Source organism: Symsagittifera roscoffensis, chromosome 1 (genome assembly GCF_963678635.1).
Source record: "Symsagittifera roscoffensis chromosome 1, txSymRosc1.1, whole genome shotgun sequence".
Taxonomy (NCBI): Eukaryota; Metazoa; Xenacoelomorpha; order Acoela; family Convolutidae; genus Symsagittifera; species Symsagittifera roscoffensis.
This window is the reverse complement of record NC_087062.1, coordinates 29,488,022-29,515,860: the sequence shown is the minus strand read 5'-3', so window position 1 is coordinate 29,515,860 and position 27,839 is coordinate 29,488,022. Positions and strand designations below refer to the sequence as shown.

The 27,839-nt window shown below is 34.2% G+C and overlaps 1 protein-coding gene across 3 annotated transcripts; it reads left to right on the top strand.

The window, feature by feature from the left end:
• The first annotated feature begins 1,208 nt into the window (after nucleotides 1-1,208).
• On the top strand, nucleotides 1,209-26,366 carry LOC134842390 (uncharacterized). 3 transcript variants are annotated; one of them, XM_063858716.1, is made up of 16 exons: nucleotides 1,209-1,709; nucleotides 2,674-2,970; nucleotides 3,998-4,087; nucleotides 10,072-10,104; nucleotides 10,179-10,198; nucleotides 10,926-11,062; nucleotides 11,541-11,628; nucleotides 13,061-13,228; nucleotides 13,754-13,821; nucleotides 14,483-14,609; nucleotides 15,786-16,022; nucleotides 20,381-20,479; nucleotides 20,826-20,960; nucleotides 21,167-21,499; nucleotides 25,612-25,692; nucleotides 25,869-26,366. In XM_063858716.1, the coding sequence occupies exons 1-16, from the start codon at nucleotides 1,466-1,468 to the stop codon at nucleotides 26,004-26,006; spliced, it is 2,295 nt and encodes a 764-aa protein (XP_063714786.1). In that variant the 5' UTR covers nucleotides 1,209-1,465; the 3' UTR covers nucleotides 26,007-26,366. The 3 variants fall into 3 exon arrangements, with proteins under 3 accessions (XP_063714786.1, XP_063714779.1, XP_063714795.1); XM_063858709.1 differs by having other exon boundaries at nucleotides 3,995-4,087; XM_063858725.1 differs by lacking the exon at nucleotides 3,998-4,087.
• The last annotated feature ends 1,473 nt before the right edge of the window (nucleotides 26,367-27,839 follow it).

Below are 27,839 nucleotides of genomic sequence, written 5' to 3'. Positions count from 1 at the left end.
AATTCCTGATTTTGGATAATTTCCTTTTTTTTTATTTCGGTTTTTTGTGTAGAAATCTGCTCGGCGTGAATTGCTGCGACTACTGTTATGTGTCTCAATCACATTTAGTGGCGTTGTTTGAAAGAAAAGTAGATTTTAATCGCCTCGTATGGCCGGAGAAGGAGGTTTTCTGTTTTATATTTTAAAGATCAAAGTACAAATTTTTCTATTGAAACCATTCAATAGATAAAGTTAAATCATAGATCGAATAGTTTGTCCAAAAGTGAAAGTTTTTCCTTTGCAAGCTTTCCACGCAAGGATACTTTGAAGGATATGCAAGGATACTTTGAAGTGTTTCAAGTTGTTCTATGAAGCAAATCGGTTCACGAAAAGTTTTTAAGTTTTCTTAAACAAACTATGAAGTTTTTCAATTAATTTCGTAGATCGAATTGGTTTACTAAAAGCTTAATTTGTTCTGAGCAAGCTACAGTGCAGATGTTTGTGATAATTCTCAGCAAGTAGCTGATGAGGTGGGTGCTGTATCTGCAGCGCAGTTGAGTAGGCATCTTGTGCGACAAGGAAGGCGACCCTCTTCTTGCGCTACCTCGGGATTAATTTAACCTGTAATATTTGCAGGTGGCTGGTTATATATTTCTGTTTGTTGATTATTTTTCAAAGCAAGCATGTGATTAAGCGTTGAGACAGTTATTTTTTCGTCGAGGAGGTGTTTTATGCCTGGGAGACGTTTTTCAGCTAAAGAGGGTTTTCTGTTGTGTCAGCTTGAATGGGAAAGCTAAGTTTTCTGGGTTATTAGCTCATAAATGATCAGCTCAATGAGTCGTGACGAGATCAGCACTGTGTTTTTGATAAGCTTCGACTACGAATTGTTTGAGCAGCATTGCATTGTGTTTTGATTCGCAAGATTTCTGTTTAGCAATAAAGGTGCTCAATTGAACGTATTCGAGTGCCGCCATTTGCAATCCATATTGCAAACTTTTGTTGAAATTTGAGATCATTCTACCTGGTGTTTTGAAATGATGGAGATCAAACTGGGGTTGCATAATTTAGAATTCTGTCCCAAATGGCTTTGTTTATATAACAAAGCGTCTCTTTGCTGCATCTCCAGTTGGTACCAGAAAGTATTGAATCCCTGGACCACTCAGAGGTTTTCGCAAAGCGGCGCACGATAGCTGAACAATCGGATGATATGACAATCGTATTCCTGTTGTCATATTTTTGGTTACTGTCGGAAATCAGCAAAACGAATCATTCATTTCTGGAGGCAATTGCTTTGTCTCAGATTTGCTCTGAGATGTTAAATTTGTCAAAATTACTTTTAAAAGTAAGTAACAAATCCGGCTAACAATCAGCCAGAAAATTACGCTTGTAGGTCAAACATTATCAATCCTTCAATTTCGTTGTCGTGTACGGATGACATAAAGCTGAACCTTTTCCTTTTTTGATTGTTAATTTTTTGCAGATTAGAATGGAAAGTAGAGATGCCGATAATTTTGTTGAACTATCAAATGGGACAAACACTTCCGCGCTTCAACAGGATCTTGAAGATCACCAATCCATTGAATCAATCAAGGAAAAAGATTCGAATAGTTCTAATTCAAACACTTGCGAACTCGTTGATATAGCTGAGCTGAATGTTCTAAATGAACTGAAAGCTAGTGACAGTAGCAAACTTCAGAATACGGACTCTGTTAATGTCGTAACTTCTCCTGGTAAGGTATTATTGATACTACTTAAACTGGTCATGAAAGGTAATGTTAATATAAAGGTTGATGTAAAAAAAGGTTAGTTTGTCAGCAAAAAATAGAAGATCAAGTCCCGTGAAGTTTTTCTTAGGTTATGAAACTTCAAAATTTCCCTAGATAGGGTTTGCCTCTAAATGTCAATCACTTACCTGAAATTAACTGGGCATCAATGACACGTTTGGGGGATACAGTGTTTAGTTTTTGGCCTGTTCATTTTCTTTGATGGGTTTGGCGTGTGAATTCAGTTTTACCGAAAATAAGTATTTGTAGGGCTAAAAATTTATTGGATGTTTGAAGCTATTCCAGCAAAACTATCTGAACTATTGCAGTTTTTCATTGGATAAATTGGCTCCTGTTTTTTTTTCAGAAAGGAGTTATTATCAAATAACTGTTTGCCAAATTGTTATTTTCAATAATTTTTCACGCTCAAATTGATGTTCTGGCGGTTTGTTTTTAATTTAAAATTCGCCTGGTTCATGGGAGGCATATTATTCTGTAATCAATGAACAGTTTTTCTCTATGTCAAAAGCAACCCAAGACAGTGAGTATGTGGAGGGTTTCCGTGACGATGGTGTTCAATGAGGGTTTTGTGTTCAATGATTTACTAAAGATGAAATTTAATTCTAGAAATCAATAGCTTTTTGCCTTGATTCAATTACCATCTGCCTGATGGCACTATTTTACTTTGTATAACTAAGCGTGGTGGAGTATCAGTTTTTGTCGGAAATATCTGAACAGTTAACTTCTTGGGAGTGTTCAGTGGCGGGAGCAGCAGGGATGTATTTAACCGAACTTTTGATAAAATGTTTGTTTCCTCATTCAATTTCGAGCAAAGTTTCGTTTTTAGTATTCTGTAAAGGGTTACTTCGGCTGTGTTAGTGTAAAAAAAATTCGATGATTTTAGGAAGATTATATTGCTTTTTTTATCTAGTATCGACGAAATCAAATGAATTTAAAGACAATGTCGAAAATGATGTGGTACCCGATCTACTGATGGAATGCGAAGTGGAGGAATTAAATGCACCTGACGAGACTACTCCTGAAGCCGTCACTTGCAATAGTAGCATCAACAGTGTGAATATAATAGAAGCGACCACGGAAATAATAGAAACAGCGAGTAGTGGATGTGCACACAAGACGCCAATGACAGACCACGAGTATGGCAAGAGTAGCACATCCACGTCCAGCCACTCCAATTCAAAAGATGGCCCAGAATCTTCATCAAAGAGTGACAAAAAACAATAAATATTAAGGATAGCCTGTGGCTGTTCAAGTAACACAATATACTGGACAAAAAAAGTAACGCAACTAGCTAACTACAAAAAGGTGAACTGAATCCAGAAACACTATTTTCATTTCTGAAAATCTACCTTTTTGACAATTTGATTTGGAGCTGTAAGTTTCACTTTTTCATTTTTTTTATAATAGGGTGCACAAAAACTTACTTTGATTACCAAATAATCCAAATCCAAATGAAAATTTTACCTACTGACTGGTAGAATCTGGTTCGAATTTTCCAAATTTCTCCTATCTGAATCGGGTTCTCAATGGCTTAAAATTAATTTTTTTTTGCTAACGATATTTGATCAAACAGTTTCAGTTATGGTCAAACTTGTTGTTTTCACACACATTTTGAAAAGATTTCACGTTTGAAGGCCTTCTTCAGGGAAATTCAAAAAATCCTACTAATTGTTTGGTTGCGTTACTTTTTTTCTCCAGTATATTCCAGCTACATTCATCTTAGCAAAAAATTGAAAAAAAAACTAATAAATTTTTTCCAGAAAATAATTAATAGCAGTTTAACTAATGATAGAAGCAAGTTTGTTTTTCTACAAAAGTTCAGGCCAACATTGTTCTAATTGGTCGGAGTAGATTTATTCAGATCAGTTTTTCTCGATTCCGGAACCATTTTCTTGTTGTTTTTTTTTCGTAATCCAAGCCACGACAAATATGGTTTTAATATGATATCATTTTTAATCCCACGAGTTTTTCTGAAGTATCTAATTTCGGCCGGAAAAAATCCATTTCTAAGACAGTACTTTCCAGTCACTTCGTCGGAACTTGAACAATAATTTTATTCTTTTTTGTTGGCTCGATTTCTTGCGAGCAATTGATCATATTCTGAGGTTGAAAATACCCGTACTTAAGTGATAGATTGTTAACCTCCTTATAGGTTTTTTATTTTAAGGTTGAGATAAAGCCGATAATTATTTGTTGTCTTTTGGTCACCCTTGAACGTTGATATTTGTCAGCAGTTGGACCTTTAGTCGCAGCGGATAACACTCAATCACCAGACAGGGAAAATAACAGAAGAAAGATGATTGTGTTTGTTCACATTGCACCTGGTAAGTCGTTTCCCATTTATATTGAGAATCTCGTTTTTTTTCGAAATTTTTGTATGCAAATAAGTCAATTACACAATCGGAGCGTAGTGTTATAATGCGAAGCAACTTCACTTGCAAGTATTAGTGCTATATTTGTTGGCACATTTGAAGCAGGGAGCATCAGCAATTTAACATGGCAATTAAATAGCATGTGAAATTTGAATTTGATTCCCAATAACTTGACCTATTTGACGCTTTTTGATTAATAAATGCACTAACAGAAGCTATGTGCTTCAAACAACAAAATAGTAATAAAAATTCCATTTCAGAAATTTTCAAATCATTGTATTTCACGAGATTTTGAAATGCATATTTAAACTCAATTTGGTTTTATGCATTTCATTTAGTTACGCGCAATTTTTGGCGTGGATGGCTTCATTTTATTACGCACCAAATTTTACATACAAAATTTATGTACGCGTCAAAACGTGCGTTCAGCGCTTAGCGGAAAATTTGTTTTTGTGCATTTTAAAGCTCTCGTTGCCGTTTTCTCGCTTGTTAGCGATTGCAGCTTCTCAGTGTATAAACATGAAATAGCAAGCGTGCTGAACTAATATACTTTCCCTAAAGAATTCTGGGATCTTGTTAACTATTTCCCCTGCCCCTTTTGGACCTTGTTAACTATTTCCCTACCTATGCATGTATTATTTTTGACAACCATTTCTGTATGAAATATGCATTTCAAAAATGTGAAAAAGTAATTGGGTTTTCGTTTTCGCGCGTTCGTTTTTGCATTACTCACTATTTATATAATACCTGCATAAAAAATTTAAATTAAATATATTTTCTGAAAACTGTTTTAAGCCATTTAAAGTTGAATTTCTGAAAATTGAAATGGGGGATAGTTAACAAGATCCGAATTCTGGATGTTGGTACGCCAACCGCTTAAGTGCTAAGCTCCAATGAACAAATTGAAGTTACTTTTTTGTTGTGGTTTTTTGTTTCGAGGAAAGTTGTTCACGGTCAAATTTGTTTCATTTTACCCCTTTGACTTTTCGTTTTTTCAAAATCTATTTTATTTTAATTTGACAAATGGAAGACCTATCACGCTCTTTGATAAAAACTTAACTGAAATGGCTCGAAACAATATGAATTAGTTTTGGTTTCAGAAGTGGATTTTAATTTTAGGAATTCCTGTAGATAAAAAGGATCAATCGTCTGTTTACACTAGCGTCGGCTTAGTGTGTATTTAGGAACCTTCTTTTTTTCTAGCCTAACTCGCAAATAAAAGAGTTCATTAAAAGTGTTCACTTATTTGGAAATTTCAATGTAGCATTGGAAATTGCATAGCATCTGCTCTCTGCTTTATTTGTGAATAGTGACTAATCTTCTATCTTCTATAAACTAATAAGCTTCCGTGGCTGAGTGGTTAGTTTGTGTGACTCTTAATCTCTAGGTCGCAGATTTGAATCTCAGCCGTAACTGATTTTTTTTTGCTAATTCAAGGCTTATTTATATTTTTCTTATCTTACTTTTAAAAGCTGCTTTTTGTCGCGTTCTCGCTTGTGTTTGCGAAGCTAAGCTTCGCTTCTGTGTCAATATCACCTTCCCTCGGGTGGCTAACCGTAAAATGTCCCCCTAGCCATTTAACAATTTCGAAAATTAATTCTGTAAAAAGTATGCATTTCGAATAAATGCTCAAACAGAAATGGTTTTCAAAATTTTAATGATGGATTGCATTTGAATGCTGTTTATTACCTGAATCATTATATTTTCAATCCTTTTTCTCTCATAAGTCTTTATTTTGTCACCCCCTAAATTGATTTGGCTAGGGAGATTTTGTACAATTGATCCGATAAAAATTTTTACCGATTGAACCAGTTTTCTTAAAGGTTATTTTTAGCGAAGTGTCAATCATAAAAATAATCTCGAACTTCCAAGGACCTTGAGGCTTTTTTGTTTCATTCAAAATTAATCAGGTTTTTTTTGGTAAAATTCAATCATCGTTTTTTTTTTTTGAGTTCTTTGACGTTTTTTATTTGTATGTTGGGTAGGCTATGTTTAATGATACGCAGTCCAGAACCTCGTCTATATGTGCAAATCCCAAAGTTCTTTGGTATTATGGTTCTTTGGTAAAATTCAATCATTGTTTTCTGTTTTTTGAGTTCATTGACGTTTTCTATTTGTATATTGGGTAGGCAATGTCCAGAACCTCGTCTATATTTGCAAATAAACCATTTTTTTGCTTATTGGTTGTCTGCTGAGTTTTTATGTGTCAATGAACGTAGTATGTGTCAATGATATAGGTCGTGATAAAATTCAATCATTGTTTTCTGTTTTTTGAGTTCATTGACGTTTTCTATTTGTATGTTGGGTTGGCAATGTCCAGAACCTCGTCTATATTTGCAAATAAATCATTTTTTTTGGCTTAGTGGTTGTCTGCTGAGTTTTTATGTGTCAATGAACGTAGTATGTGTCAATGATATAGGTCGTGATGATTTTCTTTCAGGAAAATTGCGCTCAAATTTGAGTTCTACCGATTTTTTTTGTTAAAGAACTAATAGGTGCGTATAATTTCTTCTATGTAAATAACAAATAAAAAATTGCATATACAAACGATGCGTGTCATCGGCTTGCCTATTTCGAGATCCATCATTTACTTGCCAGCCAGCTAGCGATTTTCAATACACGATATTATCGATTGGTTTTAATTATCTACGTTTATTAAGAATAATGAACGTAGTTATATGGGTCTTGCTGATTTTATTGTTTTTTTTTTCGGGAAACAATCAAAATGTTGATGCACTTAGGTTTAATGCACTTTTTGAGTTCAAATGAAGTTCATTTGTTTCTGTTGAAAAGGACGTAAATAGCAGTCTCCAAATACAATCGTGCAAATGGCGCGAAAGTTGGTGAACGATTTCTAGTTTCGAAAGTGGAATTTATTTATTAAGATTTCCCAGCAGAATAAAACTGTACCTATTGATCCAGTTTTCTCAAAATGGGTTCATGTTATCAAAAAAGCGCCAATCATAAATTGTTCTAGAATTTCAAAGAGCATCTATTTTTTTCTTTGAAATTCGAAAGTTGAGATTTTTTCAACAAAGTCAGTGTTTTTTTTCATGTTCACTTGCATTCATTACTCTTTACCCATCTTCGATTGGCTATGTTTTTTATGTTTACTTGTCTTCATTACTCTTTTCCAATCTTCGATTGGCTATGTTTGGATTGTCATTGCTTGATAATTCGTACTTTTTGCGGTGGGAACAATAATTACCCCTAGATCAGTTCCGTTTCCTTGTCATTCACCGAATTGAGAACAGATCAAACTTAAAAATTAATGGTAATATATAAGTTGTTTCCTAAGTTTGCTTTCTGTTCTCGGTTCTGAATTGTTGATATAGTATTTGTGTAGTTTTTTGACGTGTCTTCTTTTTGCTACGTAACCCTTTCTCTGCCATTATTTACTGCTAAAATCTGAACGTTAATGTTGATAGTCTGATTTTTAAGATGATTGCATAAGATCCCTTCTGGCAGAGACTTCGACCTGTTGCTGCAGTTTGTAATTTAATTTTTTAAGGGTAATTAACGTAGTGAAGACTCTTATATAGGTCTTGGGGACTTCAGAAAAAAATCCTTAAAAGCTCTAAAAACTACAGATGTGCATTCATACATATTGATGCATTTATGAATGCACTTAAGTATATATGCACTTTTTGAGTTTAATTGAAATTCATCTGCTGAATGTGACGTAAATAGCATTCTCCAAATACGACCGTGGAATCGGCGCAAAAAACGTGATTTGTTTCTAGTTTTGAAAGGACTTTAATTTTTAGACTTCCAGCGGAATAAAAACTTAACCTATTAATCAAATTTTCTCTAGTTGGGTTATTGTTATCAAAAAAGCGCCCATATTAAATTGTTCTACAATTTAAAAGAGCTTAAAGAGCATCTTCTGTTTCTATGAAGTTCGAAAAATGCGATTTTTTGAACAAAGTGTTTTTTATGTTTACTTGCGTTCACTGCTTTTTCAATCTTCGATTGGCTATGTTCTTTTTTGGCTACTGTTATTGTTGTTGGTTTGTGCTGGAAATTTAAAAAAGGTGGCTTAAGATCCGCGTTAATCTTCTTTACTAATATGATAGAGTGTCCCTTGAAAATAGCCAGGTCTCTTGAGAACAAGAAACTTAGAGCTCTCAAATCGTTTAATAGTTACAATTTCGCTATTGAGAAAGAGATCGCAGTATATTTTCAAGCAATATTTTCGCAAAATTGAAATTGATGACAAATAAGTTAACCCAATTATTTTTTTGAATCTCAAAATAAATTGAAGCGAGCTTATTTTTAAGTCGACCAAATAGAATTTTCGGGCGATCTCAGAACACTATAAAGACCGTATTCTGACAAAAAATTTGAGCCGCGGGCAAGTTTTTGAAAAAGTTTCAAGTAAAAAAGCGGTTTCTATGATTTATGAAAACTTTCACCAAAAAGTTGAGTTTTTTTTGGAGGGCGCTCCACTTCGAAATTAGTACATATTGGCGCCTTTAAAAAATTTGAGGTTGTTCAGCCAAAATTGGATAGTTGGTGAAGGGGTCGAATCCCTCAGGTGAGAGGTGGCGTCCTGATAAGAATTACATTGTTTATCTGAAAAGTTTACTGACTCAGCATTTCTCAAGATTTTTCAAATGAACGCTAACGTTATCAAACTGGAATAAAGACTTTTTTTCGGGTTAACAACTAGCTTAACAGAATCAGTTGAATCACTTCTTTTCACGACTCTTCTTATTTTCACTTCTCTTCTTACCTTCTCTTAGCATGTTCCCGGTTGCTTCCCCCATGGCCTGAGGTAAAGCAGTTGCCTTTGTACCCTAAGTTCTGAGGTTCGGGTCCTGGACGGATTTTTTTTTTCAGTATAAAGGAAATTGAAAAAAAAATTCCGAGAAAATTGGAAAATTGAATGGTTGCTTTTTCGTTTGTTCGGTCAGGTTTTGTCGGCTATATTACCACAACGGAATTTGCCTCATCACTGTTTTTTTTGCTTCAAGCAACTTCCATTGTAGTTGCAAGTGCTGTTCATTCTAGTTTCAAGAGGGACTTGAAAGATTTTAAAAAAAATCGAGAAATTTTTTTTAGGTTCAAGTGGTTTCAGCTCAAAGATTGTTGGCTTAGTTGCCACATCACCAATTTTTTCTTGTGTGTACACAACTTTCATTGTAGTTGCACTGGCAATTGTTGTCCATTGTTGTTTAAGGTGGGACTCGAAACATTTTTTTTTATGAAATCATGTTTTTTTTCGCCTCAACTTTTGTCTGCTCAAAGGTTGCCGGCTTGGTTTCTTTTCGTCAATTTTGTTTCGTTGTTGCTGATTTAAAATTCAAGTATCTGGCATTTTTGCCTGGAATGAACTTCTATCGAGACCTATGAAAGTTAATATGACCCAATTTTTTTCAAAAACTTCAATTTTCGGCTTTTTATTTTTTTTTATGTTGGTGTTGTATCGCAATTGGTGCGAAGCTCAGCTTCGCCTCTGTGTTTAAAAATTTGTTTTCAAATTATTACATGCGAAATGCATGCGAGACCTGTCTATCATGGTTTTTTTCGAGGGACCACTCTATTTTAGTAGCACATAGTCTTCATTATCTTTAAATCGGTGCTAGTATCTATTTTTTGCGTATCCATTTCTTGTACAGCTTACCCGGACTTACGAAATTTTTTGAATATCTATGTTTGTTCCAGACCGTTTTTTTGCCTGCTATAAGGTTTCAGTAGCTGCCACAGGTTGCAAATGGTTTCATTATCTGCCACAGGTTGCAAATGGTTTCATTAGCTGCCACAAGATGGAGGAAGAATTTCCAGGTTTTTTAATCAGAATTGTCTCCGACTTATTTCAAGAATCTTGTTTCCGTTTTTTTTCGTCTTTGTATACTTGCATATGACACTGAAATGAATGTAGTTTATCGAAGCTGTTGATTTTATTTCTTGGTCAAGTTTGGTGTGATGTTTAGATGGCGAATCTTCAGTTACCAAAAACAAAAAGTGTAAGTAATGGCAGCTTTCTAGCAATTTTTGATCGATAAAACTGTGTTTTTTTTAACCTGATACATTTGTTTAGATGTCTGTGGACTATGCTCAGTAAGTTTTTCATCATTACTATCTTGATTTTATATTTTTGAAAAATCAGTTGATTTATTTTTTTCTATCTCAGATGAATGAGCAATTTTTTTTGTAATCTACGTAATATAAAAAAAAATTGGTGAACTTGTTAGTTGGTAGAAGTTACAGCAGTGGCGTGCGCAGAAATTTTTCTAGGGTGGTGGTTTTAGGTCAACTAATTTGATTTTTCGGGCTCTCCGAAAATAATATAAGGACTCATTGTCAAAATCCTATTTTGACGTTTTGAGAATTTTTCAAAAAAAAAAAATAGAACCAAAAAGTTGCGTTTTGTCGGCGTGCGCTTCCCTGTCAAATTTAGTTCTATTGGCGCCAAGGGCGCCTATAAAATATTTTTGATGTTGGCCAGCCAAAAATTGATCTCGTAAAAATATACCAAAGGGATGAACCTTTGGAAACATTTGGCAACCAGAATCGAGGTGGGGGGGGGGGGGGGTCGCGTTTGCCTACCCCCGCCCCTCCTTCGGCACGCTGCTGGTTGGTAGTTGTACAATATAGTCTGCATTTTTCAAAGTTTGAGCCGCTACTGCAGGCCTGAAGGATTGAACGCTCGAAATTTTTCTATAATCAACGCTTTTTAAACAAATCGAGCCTGGCTGATTTTTTCGCTTATTTTCTTCGAATTTTTTTATTTAATTCGTGATTGGCTATTATAATTTTTGGCTATATCTCTGCGATTCTTTTGTAGTTCTGCAAGCGGGAGCGATGCAGCAGTTGCTTCAGCTGCAAACAGTCTAGCCTTGGGAGGGACTCGGAAGTGTGGAATCTCATCAGAATGAAGGTGGACGACTTCAACAAGTGTGAAATCACATGCGAACAAATACAGTGAGTCCAATTTTTCGACTTCATTCATCTTTTATCATATCTTTTTTATCTTTCTTTTATCATATAGAAACAATATATTATGCTGTTGCTTTTTATCCTATCATATTTGGTTAATCTATACTGTTATGATTACACAAGAGAGCGTGGTGTTATACTGCGAATCAGTTTTTTTTTATAACCCAACTCGCTTAGAATAGTGATCATAGCATTGGCAATTCAATAGCCTTGGCTTTGTATCGAATTTATTGGTAGCTAGTGTTTGAATTTTTTAAGTGACCATGGAGTAGATGCGAGGATGTTAAGGACTCCTTATCTCATTTTTTGCTTTTTAGAGCTACGTTTTGCCAGTTTCTCTCTTATGTTCGCAAAGTGCAGCTTCGGTTGTGTGAAACTTTTTCCAAGAATTTTGTTTTGCCCAAATTTGAGCATTCTGGGCAAGTATACTATCTGAAAAGATTCAATTTTTCTGTAATTTCAGGAACTGTCAGGCATACAAGTCTCTCATAGCACCATATCTCTATATCAAATACGACGTAGGGGAACAGCCATCGCCCATGGGAGAGGAGGTAAATTAAAGCCAAATAGGTCCTGTTTAGAAAATAGTTCGAAGTTAAAAGTAATCGTCATTTTATTATTTCGATGTATGCCATAAATAAACAAGTAGCCGGTTGCTGTGCAAGTAGCACAGAAAATGCCGATTTTAACTTTTCTTTCTTTTTCAAATGTGTTGGTTTTTTTTGTTGTGCGATAGGATGAGGAGAAAGAACAAAGCTCGAGTTTCAGCAAACTAATCATAATCTTCTAAAGTTGTGCTCAAAGTATGAATGAAAAAAAAACTTATTTTTCTAATTAGTTGAAGATTTTTTAAAGAAATTTCGAATCTATGTCTTCAAATGTATAATTCTGATTTTACATGCGAAGTTTATTGTGATACTACTAGGCTACTTTTTTTCCTAAGTCGAAAATTTCAGTGGTTTTTTTGGTGGCATTTTTCAGCAGAAGGCTGGATTGGCTGTGTAATGGCATGTGCGTTGACGTTTGATTATTAATATGTTAGCACAGTTGATGCATTTGTAATTCATCAAATGAACCGAAGAAAGATAAAATTGTTCTTGAAAATGAAAGAGCTTTAAAGCAACATATTTTTTACTTTGAAATTGGAAAATTGAAATACTTTGAAGTTGGAAAAGAGTCAATGAACGCAGGGAAACCGACTTTATCAATTTTCCAATTTTTGCCTTCGGCGCAGAAATTTTGGTCAAAACAGGGTCTGTTTACTGCTTTGGGAGAGCTGGGAAATTCAATTTGGTCGACCGAAATTTTTTCGAAAATCCGCCTCCCCCTGGAGAAAATCCTAGATCCGCCCCTGCATGTGATCAATAGTTTATTTTTGTAAACTACATATTCTGCAAGCTTCGCATTGAATGGGCCTTTTATATGTCACCGGAAAATCTCCGAGCTAAATAAAGTAAAATAAAATAATGAAAGGCAGCTAAATGGTCTGCAAGTAGCAGATAATGTTCAGATTACTGTAATCATTGCCGAATTTTTTTTTAGAAGTAACAACAAAATTCGTTTTCTAAAATGCATTGATTGATGCGCAGGTTGTAGTATGCTTTTAACGTATGTTTGTGAACCATTTAAACGATGTAAAAATATAAATAAAATATTTGTATGCTAAAAATGGTTAAAAGCATCCAGACCAATTTTTCTCGTCTGAGAAGCAACTGTGTGAAATATTTTTCGAACCCAAATCAAGACGGAAAGGGCTTTGACGTTATTACACAATCGATTCATCCAAAATTGACTTGAGGTACCTGAAGTAAGTGAAAAAAAACATGGTTCCTCCCATTCAATGAGTAGTCTGAACAAAATTGTTGTCAGATAGCTCTATGCTACTGACAGCGAATTAGTTACTGATCGTTTGGCTGCCTGTGTTTAACTAGTGGCTATGATCTTCTAATTTTGGACTCAATCATTAGAAAAGAATGTGATTAGGTGAAACCGAACAGGATAAGTGAAGTGGAAGCTCTGTGTTATCCACTGCCTATACACAGCTGTGTTAGTGACAGAGTGTGTGCTATTCTCAGAATCGATGACGTGATGAAGGCTCTAAAAGAAGAACAGAACAGCAAGATGAATAACAAGATCAAAAGACTCTCAGCTGTGAGTTTCCTTTTGCTGGTCGAGATCAGATCAGAGCAAGGTTTTTCCTTTGATCCACTTGACCCAGGAGAAATCGCATTCGGATAATTGGGCATAAGAGAAACTTCCGAAACATAAAACGAAAACTATTTAAGTTGGCTGATATTAACGATCGGTTTCTTTTAAATACCTGAATATACAGTTGATGTTTTTTTCCTTATAGTTTTTTCCTAATTAGGGCACAGAAAGTTATGATTTAATACTGTCTTCATAGTGTTTGTGAGGAGCTCGGAAAATCAATTAAGTAGACCTAAAACCTAAAAAAGTTCACCTTCAGACTACGAGAAAATCCTTAATGTGTCACAGGTTCATTCAATTTACAAAACGACATTTGATACAGAGTTTAAGAAATTTTGTGACTTGGCGAAATCTGAAAATAAGTCTTTTGGCTTAATTAAAACTTAATGGTCTTTTGCCTCATTCTGGAAAATTATGGTTTTTGGCCTGAGCTTTTCTATTCAGTGCTTCATTCTATTCTGATTGCAGGTTGCGAAGCCACAAGTGAAAACGGACGACAAGGTAGTAGTGACTCCTTTAGCGCAACCATCCAACAGGTAAAACACACTGTACTGACCGCGATTTGTTTTTCCCTGCTAAGACAGTGTTTTTTTTTGTAAAATTGAACATGGCAATCATTGTCAGAAGTAACCTCTTTACACAAGCGATTAGCCTAATGTATTATTACGACCCTTCTTTTTGTAACCTTACTCGCAAATAAAAGTGTTCATTAGAAGTGTTCACTTATTTGGAAATTTCACTTTAGCATTGGAAATTGCATAACATCTGTTCTCTGCTTTCTTCGTGGCTTGTGTTTGGTGCCGATTAAGCGTCCGTGGTTATGGTGTGAGACTCTTTATCTCTAGGTCGCAGGTTCGAATCGCAGGTGTAGCCGATTTTTTCTTTACTAATTTGAGGCTTAGATCTATGTTCTATTGCACTTCATAGAGCTGCTTTGTGTCGTGTTCTCGCTAGTATTTGCGAAGCGAAGCTTCGCCTCTGTGTCAAAAATCAAGACTCTTTTCTACTGCTGAACAAATATTTTCGTTGCATACTCTAATGCTTTGTCCATCATGAATATCACATATAAGAATCAGTTTTTTTCATCCTGCTCAAATTGACTCTGAAAGAGATGCTTCGAAAAAATAAGCTTCGCAAAAATGCTTGAAAATGTCTCTCAAACTTATGAAAGCAATTTTATTCGGAGTATATTTTAAGAGAAGCTGTGACGGAATCGAAAGAAAGACAGAGGAGGAGGGTGAGGGCGGTTTCTAGCAGCACCAGTAGCAGTTCAGACACAGAGTTCAGCCCCAATCACTATGCACAGCGAACAATCAATGCCAAAGTGAGTATCTGTCATGTACTAAGTATATGAAAGCATCTTGAGCTACAGCGAGAAATACACGTCCAGACGACCTCTTTCCCAAAAAGCAGAAAAGACATAACTTTGGAAATCTGATTGAATTGCTGTTAAGAGTAATGAACGTAGTGAAGACTCTTATATAAGTCTTGATGATTTTTTTCCAGGAAGTCTTGAAATATTGATGCACTTAGGTATAATGCACTTTCTGAGTGCAAATGAAATTCATCTACTGAAAGTGGCGTAAATAGCAGTCTCCAAATACTAACGTGCAAATGGCGCGAAAATTGGTGAACGATTTCGAAAGTGGAATTTATTTTAAAGATTTCCCAGCGGAATAAAAACTTTACATATTGATCCAGTTTTCTCAAGTTGGGTTCATGTTATCAAAAAAGCGCCACTCATAAATTGTTCTAGAATTTCAAAGAGCATCTATTTTTTTCTTCGAAATCCGAAAGTTGCGATTTTTTCAAGATAGTCAGCGTTTTTTTTATGTTTACTTGCGCTCATTACTCTTTTCCTATCTTCAATTGGCTATGTTTAATGATACGCAGTCCAGAATCTCGTCTATATTTGCAAATCCCAAAATAAACCATATTTTGGCTTAGTAGTTGTCTGCTGAGTTGTTATGTGTCAATGAACGTAGTATATGTCAAGATTTCTTTTTAGGTTCAATTCATTTTCTTTGTTAAAAGGAAGGCAAAGCCCACTATCGAACAGCAAATTTGTAAAGATCACGAAAAACGTGACCGACTTCTAGTTCGAAAATGGTATTTAATTTTCAAATTTCCCAGCGAACTAAAAAGTTTACCTTTTGATCATGTTTTCTCAAATTGGGTTAATTTTATCAGAAAAAGTGTTAATCATTTTTTTTTCTAGAAACTCAAAGAACTCTAAGGCCATCTTTTGTTTATTCGAAAGACAGTCTGTTGGCTATGTTTCGAGAAGTTAGGATGCTATATTGTTGAGCGCCAAAAACTCAGTTAAGAAAAACAGGTAAGCTTGCAAGTCAAATAGCTTATCAAAAGCAGCATTTGTAGTATTGCGTGGCTTACAGGGACGAAAAAGCGAACTTTCTTATGCTTTGCCAAAATCCCAAGCTAAGATGGCGAATTATAGGAATGGGCGGATTTATTTATGATAGATCAACTTATTGTTCAGGAAAGGACTCGTTGGTCACAGCGAAAAAGAGAAACTAAACGCTCGTCGTCTTATAAAGCAGCTCTTCAGAAAACATATTCATCAGAGGAAGAGTCCTCGGACATAGGGGAGAAAGAACAGGAGAAAGAGAAAGAGAAGGAAGAGGATGACGATGGGAAAGGAGACGAGGGAGATGACGAGACTTCTTCTGATGGATACGAGAACATTCTAGAAGCTTCCATGGAAGACCTCAAATTGGTTAATTTTCTTTTCATTAAAGAGATCATTAAGCAGTTTATCAATGTTTTTCAAACTGCAAAAGCTTCCTGGCCAAGTGTTTGTCAATTTAGTTTGTCTGAAGCATATCTTTTCAGGTAAAAAAAATGGAGCAATCTAATTTCTAGAGAACAAATGAGTTTTCTCGACTTAACCTCAGTTCAATTCAATTATGCACAATCAGTTTGATGCATTGGTATTTTCAATGCACCGCACATCTCTAGCTGATATCGTCAACCGTCAACTATCTTTTCCAAATAAGAGTATTAATAGTTGTAAGTGAAGTTATAACTTGGATGAATTTATTGAAAGTTTTATGGATTTTATGGTTGAATCCCAGTGGTTACTCTGCTCATCAGAAGGGACATTGTTACAAACTCGATTTTTTAAAATCAAAAACGTGTCGCTGCCTTACATCTAATTTACTTCCAAAAACGAATCAGTTGGTATATTTCATTTATTTCTGTTGCCCGACATACTGATTGAGCGATAAATTCTATAATTGAGCTCACATTAAAATAGTATGTCAAATGACGCGTTTCACAAATAAATGAGAGTATTCTGAGCGCATTTTTGTATAAAATTTTGCTGAGTGTATTATGCCATTTGGTTTGCCCCATCAGAAAAAAAGCGAAATTTGATGTTCGGGAAGATCAAGTTGTAGTTACTGAAGATAAATTAATACCATTGAGTGAATTACAACAGACCCACAGGAACTATGGCATAGTGTCTTTTTTTAATAATCATAATAACAAATTTGTTTCAAGTAGTGCAATAATCCCACAATATAGAGTACTTATCATTGAAAGAGCACCAAACTGAGCAAGCGCAGAAGGTAATTCAACCTGTTAAAGCGCCGCTGAGAACGTTCTGTTAAGTACTATCTTATTTGAACCTGATTGTTTAATCTTAGTGACATTTATCCAGAAAAAACCATAATAGATTTTAAGAAAAAAAAACAAAGAAAATCTATCTTTTCAAGAAAAATTTACGAGCAAGGAAAAGTAGCAAAAAAAACAGTTTCTAGACTTGAAAACAGTTTTCACTTTTATATTTTTTTTATTTGCTTTATTTCAATCAATACGATGTTTGTTTTTCAGGTGTACGCTTTATGGTTCAAAAGTTTTAAAAATTAATTTTAAATACTTTTTTATCAAAACAATTTGTTGAACTAGCCGCAATCAATTAAATAAGTATCTCTGATTTTATGCATAAGGTTGTCTACAGACTGTTTAGGATCAATTAAAAAATTTTTAATGATATTATTAGTGATAAATAAAATCACTAACAACAAAAAAACGAACACGAAAAAACAAAAAATTAATATCTGTGCAAATATGGACACTATCAAATTCTCGAGTTAATTGAAATTAACTCGAGAATTTGATAGTGTCCATATTTGCACAGATATTAATTTTTTGTTTTTTCGTGTTCGTTTTTTTTGTTAGTGATTTTATTTTTCTAGTGGTATCGAGTGATTTGTCTAATTCTTGTTTTGAAATAAAGTTGTTCACTTTGTCATGTTTTCGTCTTTTTACTTTATAGAATGTTTTCAGCAGTTCGTATACGTGTAATTCATTGATTGAACAAATTCCCTGCGTTTTTCTTATTGTCCTTAGTTCTTGTGTTTTTTTAGGCGAAACACAATTCGGATTTAAAAAAATTGCTGTACTTGCAAGGTTTTTTTTTTCAAAACGGTTCATTGCCAACTCCGTATACCAATATATCATTTTGATATATTGGTTGTATCCACCGCTTGTAAGTTCTAATAGGAATAGGTGAGCTGAGAAACTGTCTTGTTTGATAAAAATGGCCATGAATTGATAGCTTTTTTCTTACTGATTCAATATGTTGGTTGAAGGTAACATTTTGATCCAAAATTATTCCCAGGTTTTTAACAACAATTTTTAGTTCTATTGTATTTCGGTTCCAGGTAAATTATTCAGAAATTTTTTATTCCATCGGTAATCATTAATTGTGTTTTTTGTTGTTGCAAGTTTATTATTTTTCATTCACTTCATCCATTCTGACATTAATTGTATTTCTGTTCAAGTTCTATAGTTTCGTTGAGTGTTCCAAAAAATATTGGTGTCAACCGCATAAACAATACATTCACAGTTCTGTGGTATGTTGGGAAGATCATTGATATAAATAAGAAAAAGCAGGGGACCCAAAACAGAACCTTGAGGTACCCCACAATGAAGTTTCTTTGTTGTTGAACAATTGTTTAAACGAAAGACATACTGGTTTCTATTGCTGAGGTAGGATTTCAGTTAATTAAGAGAACGCTTCTTAGCCTGACAAAGTGACTCTTGTGAATAAGAGTGTTTTGATCAACAGTATCGAAAGCTTTAGATATATCTAAGAGTGTGCAGTGCGCCAATTTATCAGTATTTCTGCTTTCAATAAGAATCTCTAAAGTTTGCACAATAGTATCAATTGTAGAGTGTTTATTGCGAAATCGAAACTGTTTATTGCTTAAGATGTCAAAATTATTGAAAAAAAAATAATTATTATTTTTTCGATAATAGTTTTTCAAAAACTTTTCATATAACAGGAACTAAATAAATAGGTATATAATTGCATGGAAGTGACTTGTGTCCTTCTTCGAAAATAGAGTTTACTTTTGCTGTTTTAAGAAAACTGAGATATTCTGATTTGCTAATTATCTGGTTAAAAATACTAGTCAAATGAGCATTATTGTGTCATAAACTTCTTGTTCATCAATTTGTGACAGGAAGATTTTTATATTTGCAATATTTTTGGAAACATCACTCTTTGTTTTGAAATCCAGATGACAACTCTGGACCAATTGTGACGAAATTATCATTCAACCCTAGTGCAGTTATAGGTTTTTCTTCGGTATTTGAATTTTTTTCAATTGTCGCCTTCAACTTCTTTCACAATCAAAAAAGTTGTTATTGGGTTGTCTAGTGTTTTCAAAGAATAGGCCATTGTGAAAACCTTTTTTTTTCTGATCATTTATTTTGATTTAGTCAAAAGAAGCTCGTATGTGGTGAAGTGAGGTATCATACTATAGCTCTTTAAGTTGTGATACGGATTCCATGAAAAAAATTGGGATTAAAAAATAAGTCATACTAGGAATTTTGTTTCCGTGTTTCTACAACATGAATATTTATTTCATTCTTGCTCCGAAGGCGTTGAAGAACTTTGAATCAATCTGCTTCTGAAATCTATCTGCTTCTGAATTTCTGAAATTGCATCCTCACTTCTCAAAAAACTCCTGCGTAACAATTCTATCTGATTTTAAAATTTTTTCTTTTCTGCTTCTTGGTATTTTTTTTGTCGATTGATATATCATATTGAAGCCCTTTCAGTAATTCGAATGGAAATCAAAATATCTGGGTCGTGAAAAACGCATGCATTTTTTTTGCCTTTTTAACTTTTCATATTATCGTCTTCATGATCCGCGTTTGTTGACCTGATGTTTCTTGTAATTAAATTCATCGACCGGATTTACGAAGTGGCTTAGTGGAGACGGTGAAAATTACCTAGGATCTAATTGTGACGGTAACCAATCGTCATAAGATAAGGGTTTACTTTCCGTCCTTATGTGCCTTCCGAGGGAATGTTTCCAGTGGCAGCCTATTGAAAGATAACGTGGAATAAATTCTATTTTATCTAGCGAATATTGTTTTATTCTGTTTAACATTAGGTTATTAGATGATTACGCTTGCGATTACCAAGCTTGGGTTCATTTTGTTAAGATTCAATTAACGTATTCATTGTTTTTATAGGTCGTGGTGATTTTATAAGATTCAGTGAACGTAGTTAAGACTCCATATAGGTTGTGATGGTTTTAGTTTTTTTTCCAGAAAAGTCTTCGGTCATTTTTTCAGGCTCAAATTTATTTTATCGTGGTTTGATTTTTGACTTTTTTTTCTAAGTTGGGTTCTAATTTTTAAAACGAGTTATCAGATTTCCCATTGAAATAAAAAAATTTTGGTTTCAATCCAGTTTTCTAAAGTTGAGGTTATTTTATAAGAAAAGAGTCAATCATAAATTTGATATGCCAATCGTAACTTTAAAGTATCAGTCATTTAAAATTCATCAAATGAACCGGGAAAAAAATTGTTCTGGAAACTCGGAAAAAGTTTTGAAACCATTTTTTTCTCTTCGAAGTTCGAAATTTGAGTTTTTTTCCAAAATCAAACAAGTCAGTTTTTTTTCTGTTTGTTTGCCTTCATTGACTGTTTTCCAACAGTCTGCTGGCTATGTTTCCTATCATTGGGCACTGTTCTACAATCTTATCAAAGTTAACATAAAAATTTATTCGTGTTACTCTGTATAAATGAAGAAATTGGTTGAATTGTTGACAGATGCAAGAGACCGAAATTGGCGAGGCCATACGACTAGGAACACTCAAGTCCAGGACAAGGCTTCGACCAGAAATGTTCTCCCAAACATTCCAGATGAAGGTTCGTGAGTTGTATTCTTTCTTTTTTCCGCCCACGGAGTGGTGAGTAACTTTCGAGTCAGTTTTGTTTCGCAAAATCAGATAACATAATGAAACAGTGGTATATAAAGCAGCTATCATTTTAAGCAGACACTGTGAGTAGTTTTTGCAAACAATCTGGGTACAAAAGTTTAAAATCTTGACTGGGCGCTTGGTTACATTATGCATTCGTTATATTGCCGAGCAGATGCGAAATATAATTACCAGCTGAGTTTTTTTGAGATGGCTTGAAATTTAGAAAATTTCAAAATGTGAAACTGAGCAGATTGTGACAGGAATTCACAACATTTGCGTGATTGTTTGCGAAGGTTGGCAGATTCCTGGCAGAAGGGGGGAGTCTGAAGCCCCTCTCGGACAGACTGGATCTGAGTCTGGACACTCTTCGACTCTGGAGGAGACAGCACGAACACAATCGCATTGCAGAAAGAGAACGCAAAATCAAGGTCAGCTCAACAATTCGTGAGATAGTACTGCGACGCTTTTTCCGAGGTTCCATCTTTCCACCAATTCAAATGATCCACAGAAAGAACGAAGGATCCCTGTTTTTCCTTAAAAAAAGATAGTAACAAAGCTTCGTCGGAACATAATGTGATAGTTGCAGTGCAGCTAGGTGTTTTGTTTATTATGGGCCAGTTTCGAATATGTTTAGAAGCGGAAGCTGAAGACTCAAAGACGAAAAAAATCGCAAAGAGAGAAGGAGTTTCGGGAAAAGGGAGGAAACAGTTCTGAAGTCAGTTCCGTGACGAGAGAAATTTTGGAACAAGTGAAGCAGATATCAGCAGATGCGGAACACGTGGCATCTCCCAGAGTTGCACTAACCGAAATTCCGAGGCTACCTAATCCTAGGGAACCATTTGTTGCCAAGAAGAAACTTGTTCACACTGTTACTTCAACTGGACAGCACAAGATTGTTTCCTCCGATACTCTCAGACCAATCGCCCCGTCGAAGTGTGACCAAGACTCTAAACCCAAATCGGAAGCGGTAAAGGATGTTTCCGTTACGTCACTCAAATTACTAGAGATTATTTATGTTCCAGAGATTAGGCTGCCATGATTTGTTTAGTATAAAAACTAAATGATTTTCACTTATATAGTCTTGATGATTTTTTTGTTTTTTTTTTCGTTGGAAAAAATGAGGTAATAACTACAGATGTGCATCTTTTGCATCATACATAATAATAATGCATTCATTAATACACCTCGGTCTATCTGCAGTTTGTGAATTCGATTCAAGTTCATATGTTAATAGTCATGCACTTTCGCTCTCCAATGTTCATAATTTTTGCCATCCTTCGACATTATAGGGACAATTCAGTTCGATGTTTATCCGATTGAAATATTACTGGTGATCTTGGCGTTTCTGTAATCTTGAATTCATTACAAAATGTATCTATTATGTGTTTAAATGCGGGCTTCACTATCTCGCCATGTTAAAGCTTTTTCAACGTATAATTTTTTGATGTTTAACGAAAAAATTTTTGCACGTTGAGCTATATCGTATATTACAATGTAAGTTTTTTTTCGATTTTCCTGTTTAAATTCAGTGTTGTTTTCATCAAGTTTGAAATTAGCTAACCAATAGTTGGATGTCAGGGTTTTCCCAGGTTTTGCGATTCTGGCCTCCATATATGAATAACTAACTCCTTTTAGTTTACGAGATACGGCAATTTTCGTGATTTGATTTTAGAATGTTTCTCAATTTTTGAAATTCACCCGGTAGTTGGATGCTATCAAGATACTCTCAGGGGTTGCGAATCTTGCTTCCAAATCTCACTTCTCAAATCCTTGTAGTTTTCGAGATATGACGTTTTTTATGATTTTTATTCAAAAAAAACTTTGTTTTATTAATTCCAAAATTTTGTGAAGATCTCAATCCTGTTGTTGGAAACTGTGAGGTTCCTCTCAGGGGTTGCGATCTTGTCTCAGAATATGACTGCTCAAATCTTTGTAGTTTTCGAGATATGACGTTTTTAGGATTTTTTCGAGAAATTAGTTATAGAAAATATTTTCTGAGAACTTAGATATAAAAAATTTCCCAGAATTTGAAGTTCCCATCTCATAGTGAGGCGCTCTCAGGGTACTCTCAGACTTTGCGAATTTCGCCTCCAAATATGACAGCTAAAAACCTTTTAGTTTTCCAGATATGACGTTTTTTGTGATTTTTTCAAAAAAATTTCAGAAAAATTAAATTTAATTTTTTATTAAAAATTTGAGGTTCCCAATTCTGTAGTAGGGTCTATCAGAGTAATTTCAGGATTTGCGTTTTTTGCCTTTCAAAATGACAGCTCTAAAACCTGTAGTTTTCCAGATATGACGTTTTTTGCCATTTTTTAAATTAAATTTCCGAAAACTTAAATTAAACCTCTTTATTCAAAATCTTAAATTCCTAACCTGTAGTTGAGGGCTGTCAGACGCAACTACAGGCGAATTTGGCTTCCAATTATGAATACCCAAATGTTTTCAGCCTACGAGATACGACGACTTTTGTGATTTTTTCAGAAATTATCAGAAAACTCAAATTGAAAAATAACCTCAAATAATATGAAATTTGCAACCTGTAGTTGTGTGCTAGAGTACTGTCAAGGGTTGCGTATTTTGCCTTCAAATAAAACTGTTCAAATCTTGTTGAATAATCATTTTTTAGAAATTTTAAGTTTGAAGTTTCTCTAAATTTGAATTTCCCAACGTTGTGATTGGGTACTGTAAGAGTACTCTCCGGAGTTGCAAATCTTGGGTCCAAATGCGACTGCTCAATTGCTTTTTATTTCTATGATGTGACGTTTTTTAGTTCATTTTGATAAAAATTTATATATATAAAATTTATATAAAATTTCACAAAAATTTATGGTTTTTCAAAATTTGTATTAAAAAACTTTGCAAAATTTGTAATTACGAACCCTGTAATTTGGTGCTGTCAGAGTACACTCAAAAGATGCAGATCTTATTTCCAATATATGCGGCTTTAATGAGTTGTTAAAAATTCGAAGCACAGGAGGTGCAGTACACGCTAGTTTATTTTTATTAAGAGTCGATCATTGTAGTGAAGACTCATATATGTCTTGGTGATTTTCTTGTTATTTTTTTTCAGAAAAAGTCTTAAAATACTCTAATAACTACATAAGTGCAATGATACATATATATAAAATATAACAACCGTTATGACTTTTGCCATTCCGGCCGGAGGACACTTCGCCTGGAAGTGAAAAATAAACTTGAGTAAACGTAATCGCGAATTATATACAAATCTGAACTACGTTGATCGACTCTTAAAAAACATATATACCTTAAGGCATTTATTAATGCATTAATATGTATTATTGCACTTATGTAGTTATTAGAGTATTTTAAGAGTTTTTCAGAAAAAAAATAACTGGTCGATAGAGAAATTTGCCTTCTTTTGAACAAAGAAAATGAGCTAAACTTTAAAAAAAATTGACAGTCAAACCGCGAAAAAGTAAATTTGAGCCTGAACTAATTTATAGACTCTTCCGGAAAAAATATATATATTTTTTTTTTCTGGAAAAAACTATAAATTAGTTCAGGCTCAAATTTACTTTTTCGCGGTTTGACTGCCGATTTTTTTAAAGTTAAGCTCATTTTCTTTGTTCAAAAGAAGGCAAATTTCTCTATCGAACAGTGAAAGCGCAAAGGCCACAAAAAACGTAATCGACTTCTAGTTTCGAAAATGGAAAGTACTTATCGAATTTCCCAGCGAAATAGAAATTTTACCTATTGATCCTATTTTCTCATATTGGGTTAATTTAATTGATCCTATTTTCTCATATTGGGTTAATTTAATCAAAAAAGTGTCAATCATAAATTGTTCTAGAAATTCAAAGAGTTATAAAGGCATCTTTAAAAAAAATTCATATTTTAGATTTTTCAAAAAATGTGTCCTTAATTTTTTTTTTGCGTTCATTGACTTTTTCCAACCGTCTTTCGAATGTTTTTGAGTTCAGCTCAAATTCATCGGCTATAATTTAGATAAATTTCGCTCTTCTATTACGAATGGCGCTAAAAACGGGATCGACTTTTGATCTCGAAAGTAGATTTTAATTTTTAGTTTTCTCAGCGGAATGAAAACTTTATCAAAATGAGTTCTTTTATCATAAAAGTATCATAAGCTTTTCTTGAAATTTAAAGAGCTTGAAGGCCATATACTTTTTACTTCGTAAGTTCGTAAGTTGAAGCCTTTTTTTTAAGAAAAACAAGACAGTATCTTTTTTTTCATTGCGTTCTTTGACTCGTTTCAATTTTGTTGGACATGTTTCATTGTTCCGACCTTGAAAATGGAGAGGAACTTAGTTTTCAGGCGTGTTTTACTTTTTTTCCAACGCAAAATGAATTACCACTTCGGAATTGGTCGTGTGATTTCAGTCGTGATTCGAATATTTAAAAAAAATTAAAAAAAAGCTTTATCAGTAACGCGAAAAGCAGGTTCAAATATTTGCGGTTGGGTTTGATTTTGAGCGAGTGAACATTTTCCTAATGGGACTATTTTTCTTAAAGATCGTGAAAAATCGTTAAAGCAAACTTCCCCTATAAAAACAATCTTTGTTTTAGATCCTGGCTTTGAGTGATTCGAACATCTAGGAACTTGCTGTTTTTTCGGAAATGAAACTGAAAAAATCGGATAACAATTCCTTTGAGGACCTGTGAAGTTAACTAGATTTATCCTTTAATTGATTACACTGACTTTGAAAACGGTTTAGTTGCGAACCCAATAGTGAAACAATCCATTATTTATTTCAGGGAGTTAAATTATACAAGATATCGGAACGGTCAGTTTTTATTTATCAGTTATCAGTTATTCAGTTAAAACATATTGGGCAAAAAAATAAGAATATGTTTTAGAAATATTTAAAGAAAACATTGTTTATCATTCAATTTTTGATAAAAAATTTTTAGTCGATTATGTCTAATTCACGAAATTTGTACGCCTTTGCATAGTTCTCTCGGCAGACCACGCACTAAAAATTACTTTAATTTGAAGAAAAAACTTTTTTATGAATGTGGTCGAAACATTATGTGCTACTTGCTCAGCAATCGGCTATCCTTGTTTTGAATACTAACTATTTTTTTGTTATTTGACAGAGTTTGATAGAGAATATCCACATCTACGATAAAGGGGCCTCCGATGTCTCCGAAGAAGAAAGCGACTTCGACGATGACGTAGTTAGTGAATTTAGATTACGAGTTCAATATATAAGCACATGTAATGAGTCACTATCAAGAGCAGTGGCCGGGCACCCCTCAGAAGTTCTACAATTTCATCAAATAATTGTTTGTTTGAAAAGAAGTTGCAAAAGCTACTTCATCACTGCGCTAAATTTCAGAATCTTATGTTTCAGATCCCGAAGCCTGTGATGCAGGACTCGCTGCCCTTCCTGTGCAATGACTGCCGAGAGATATTCAGGGATTCAATCCTCCTTCAGAGTCATCTCTACAAGTGTCCCAAGAGACTCAAACCCATCATGGGCTTCTCATGAACGACAAACTTATCTAAACTTATCCATGTCTATTTTTTCTTTCCTCGTCTGACTAATTTCACGAAAAAATACTGCTAAGTGGCCATAGTGGCCGTTGAAATTTTAGTGGCCAATAATCAATAACACATTTTACTCGTCCTTTGCAATTAGCCATGATTGCTCGTAGAAGGAATGGGAAAGAAAAATAACCTCATTTTTGTTTGTACGTCCTGTGGTGCAAAAATTTCTGTTTTTGTTGAGATGTTGCGTAAAATTGGCGTAAAAGTTATTTAATTGAGTTGATTTGTATAAAATGTTCCGTATTTTGTTCTACAACATTTTCAGTGGACCAGGAATTTCAATTCACAGTTGCCCTTTTGACTTTCCTTGATTGTAAATGAAGCTCTATGATCGCAATCAGTTACAAATTCAAATACAAAGTTTAAGTATTTTGTCCCAACCACTGAAGGGTTTAGTTTTTCCAACCGCTGAAGGCTTAAGTTTTTTTTCCACGCAAAATAAAGTACCACGCAAAATCATGAGAATGCATCCACACAAAATCATGAGAATGATTAGAGTGATATATCATATTAAAGAACTTTCAATCATGATTCGAACAAATAAAAACGTTTTCTCATTGTCGAGAAAAACCGGTTTGAAAATTTCGGTTTTTTTTTCTTGTAGTCGAAACAATCAACTTAATTCCAAGCCATTAAAGCGAGATAGCAGGCTTGTGATAGGGCGATAAGTTTTTACCCACTTTTATGAAAATATCAAAAATTCATCAAATGAACCGAAAAAAAACTAATTGTTTTCAAACAACATGACAAAAAAACACCCGAATTCTGAACTTTTTCTATTTCAATAAATCTTTTTGCAATGCATATTTAATACAAAATGTGGCTGTATGCTTTCCGATTTCTTACTTTCAGTTAGTTTGGATGCCTTCAGTGTGTTGTATTCCAAAATTCCTTCAGTTTTTGGTATTCCTTCAGTGTGTTGAAATTTTGAAAGCCCTCCTTGCCTCCCACTGAACAAACACCGGAACTTAAATCGCACGAACTCTATTTCTATCCTTACGTTTGACCAAAATGTCTTAATTTCCCGAGGCAAAGAAAATTTTCATGGGCTCAGCCAAAGAGATCACAAAAGAAATATGTTCTAGTGGCTCTAGTTTTTTTTGAACCCTTTGACTGCGTGAAACGTCACACATGAAAAAACTAAGGAACTCGTTGCTGCCAGATCTTTTGAGCTGCTAGCTCAGCAGTTAGCTCTGATATAAACATGTCAGAAACTTATTTAAGTATAAACTTTCTTGAGCTAAACTACTCCGCAGCAGAGTCCCTCGAGTTCAATCAATATTCTGCTGAAAATTTCAATTTCGATTTTTAAAGAACTAATATCAAAACTTTATCTTTCTCATTCTCCATTTACCTAGGCTCTATATTTCTAGAGGAATATTTGCTAGGCTCTATATTTCCATATCTCCTTCTCAGTTTCAATTCGCTGTTGGCTGACCTTGATTTCCCTGATTGTAATGAGGTTTTTTGATAGCAAATAATTACAACTTCAAATACAAATTTTAAGTATATTGTTCCAACCGCTGAAGTCTAGTTCTTCCAACCACTGAAAGCTTCAGTTTTTTTTTCCACAAAGAATCAAGTACCTTTTAAAATTATGAGAATGACTCGAGTTACATATCATAATAAAGAACTTTCAATCATGATTCGAACGAAGTGAAAACAATTCAAAAATTTTCTCATTGTCAAGAAAAACCGGTTTGAAAATTTCGGTTTTTTGTCTTGGGGTCTAAACCATAAACTTAACATTTCCTTTCGAAACTGTAACTGTTTG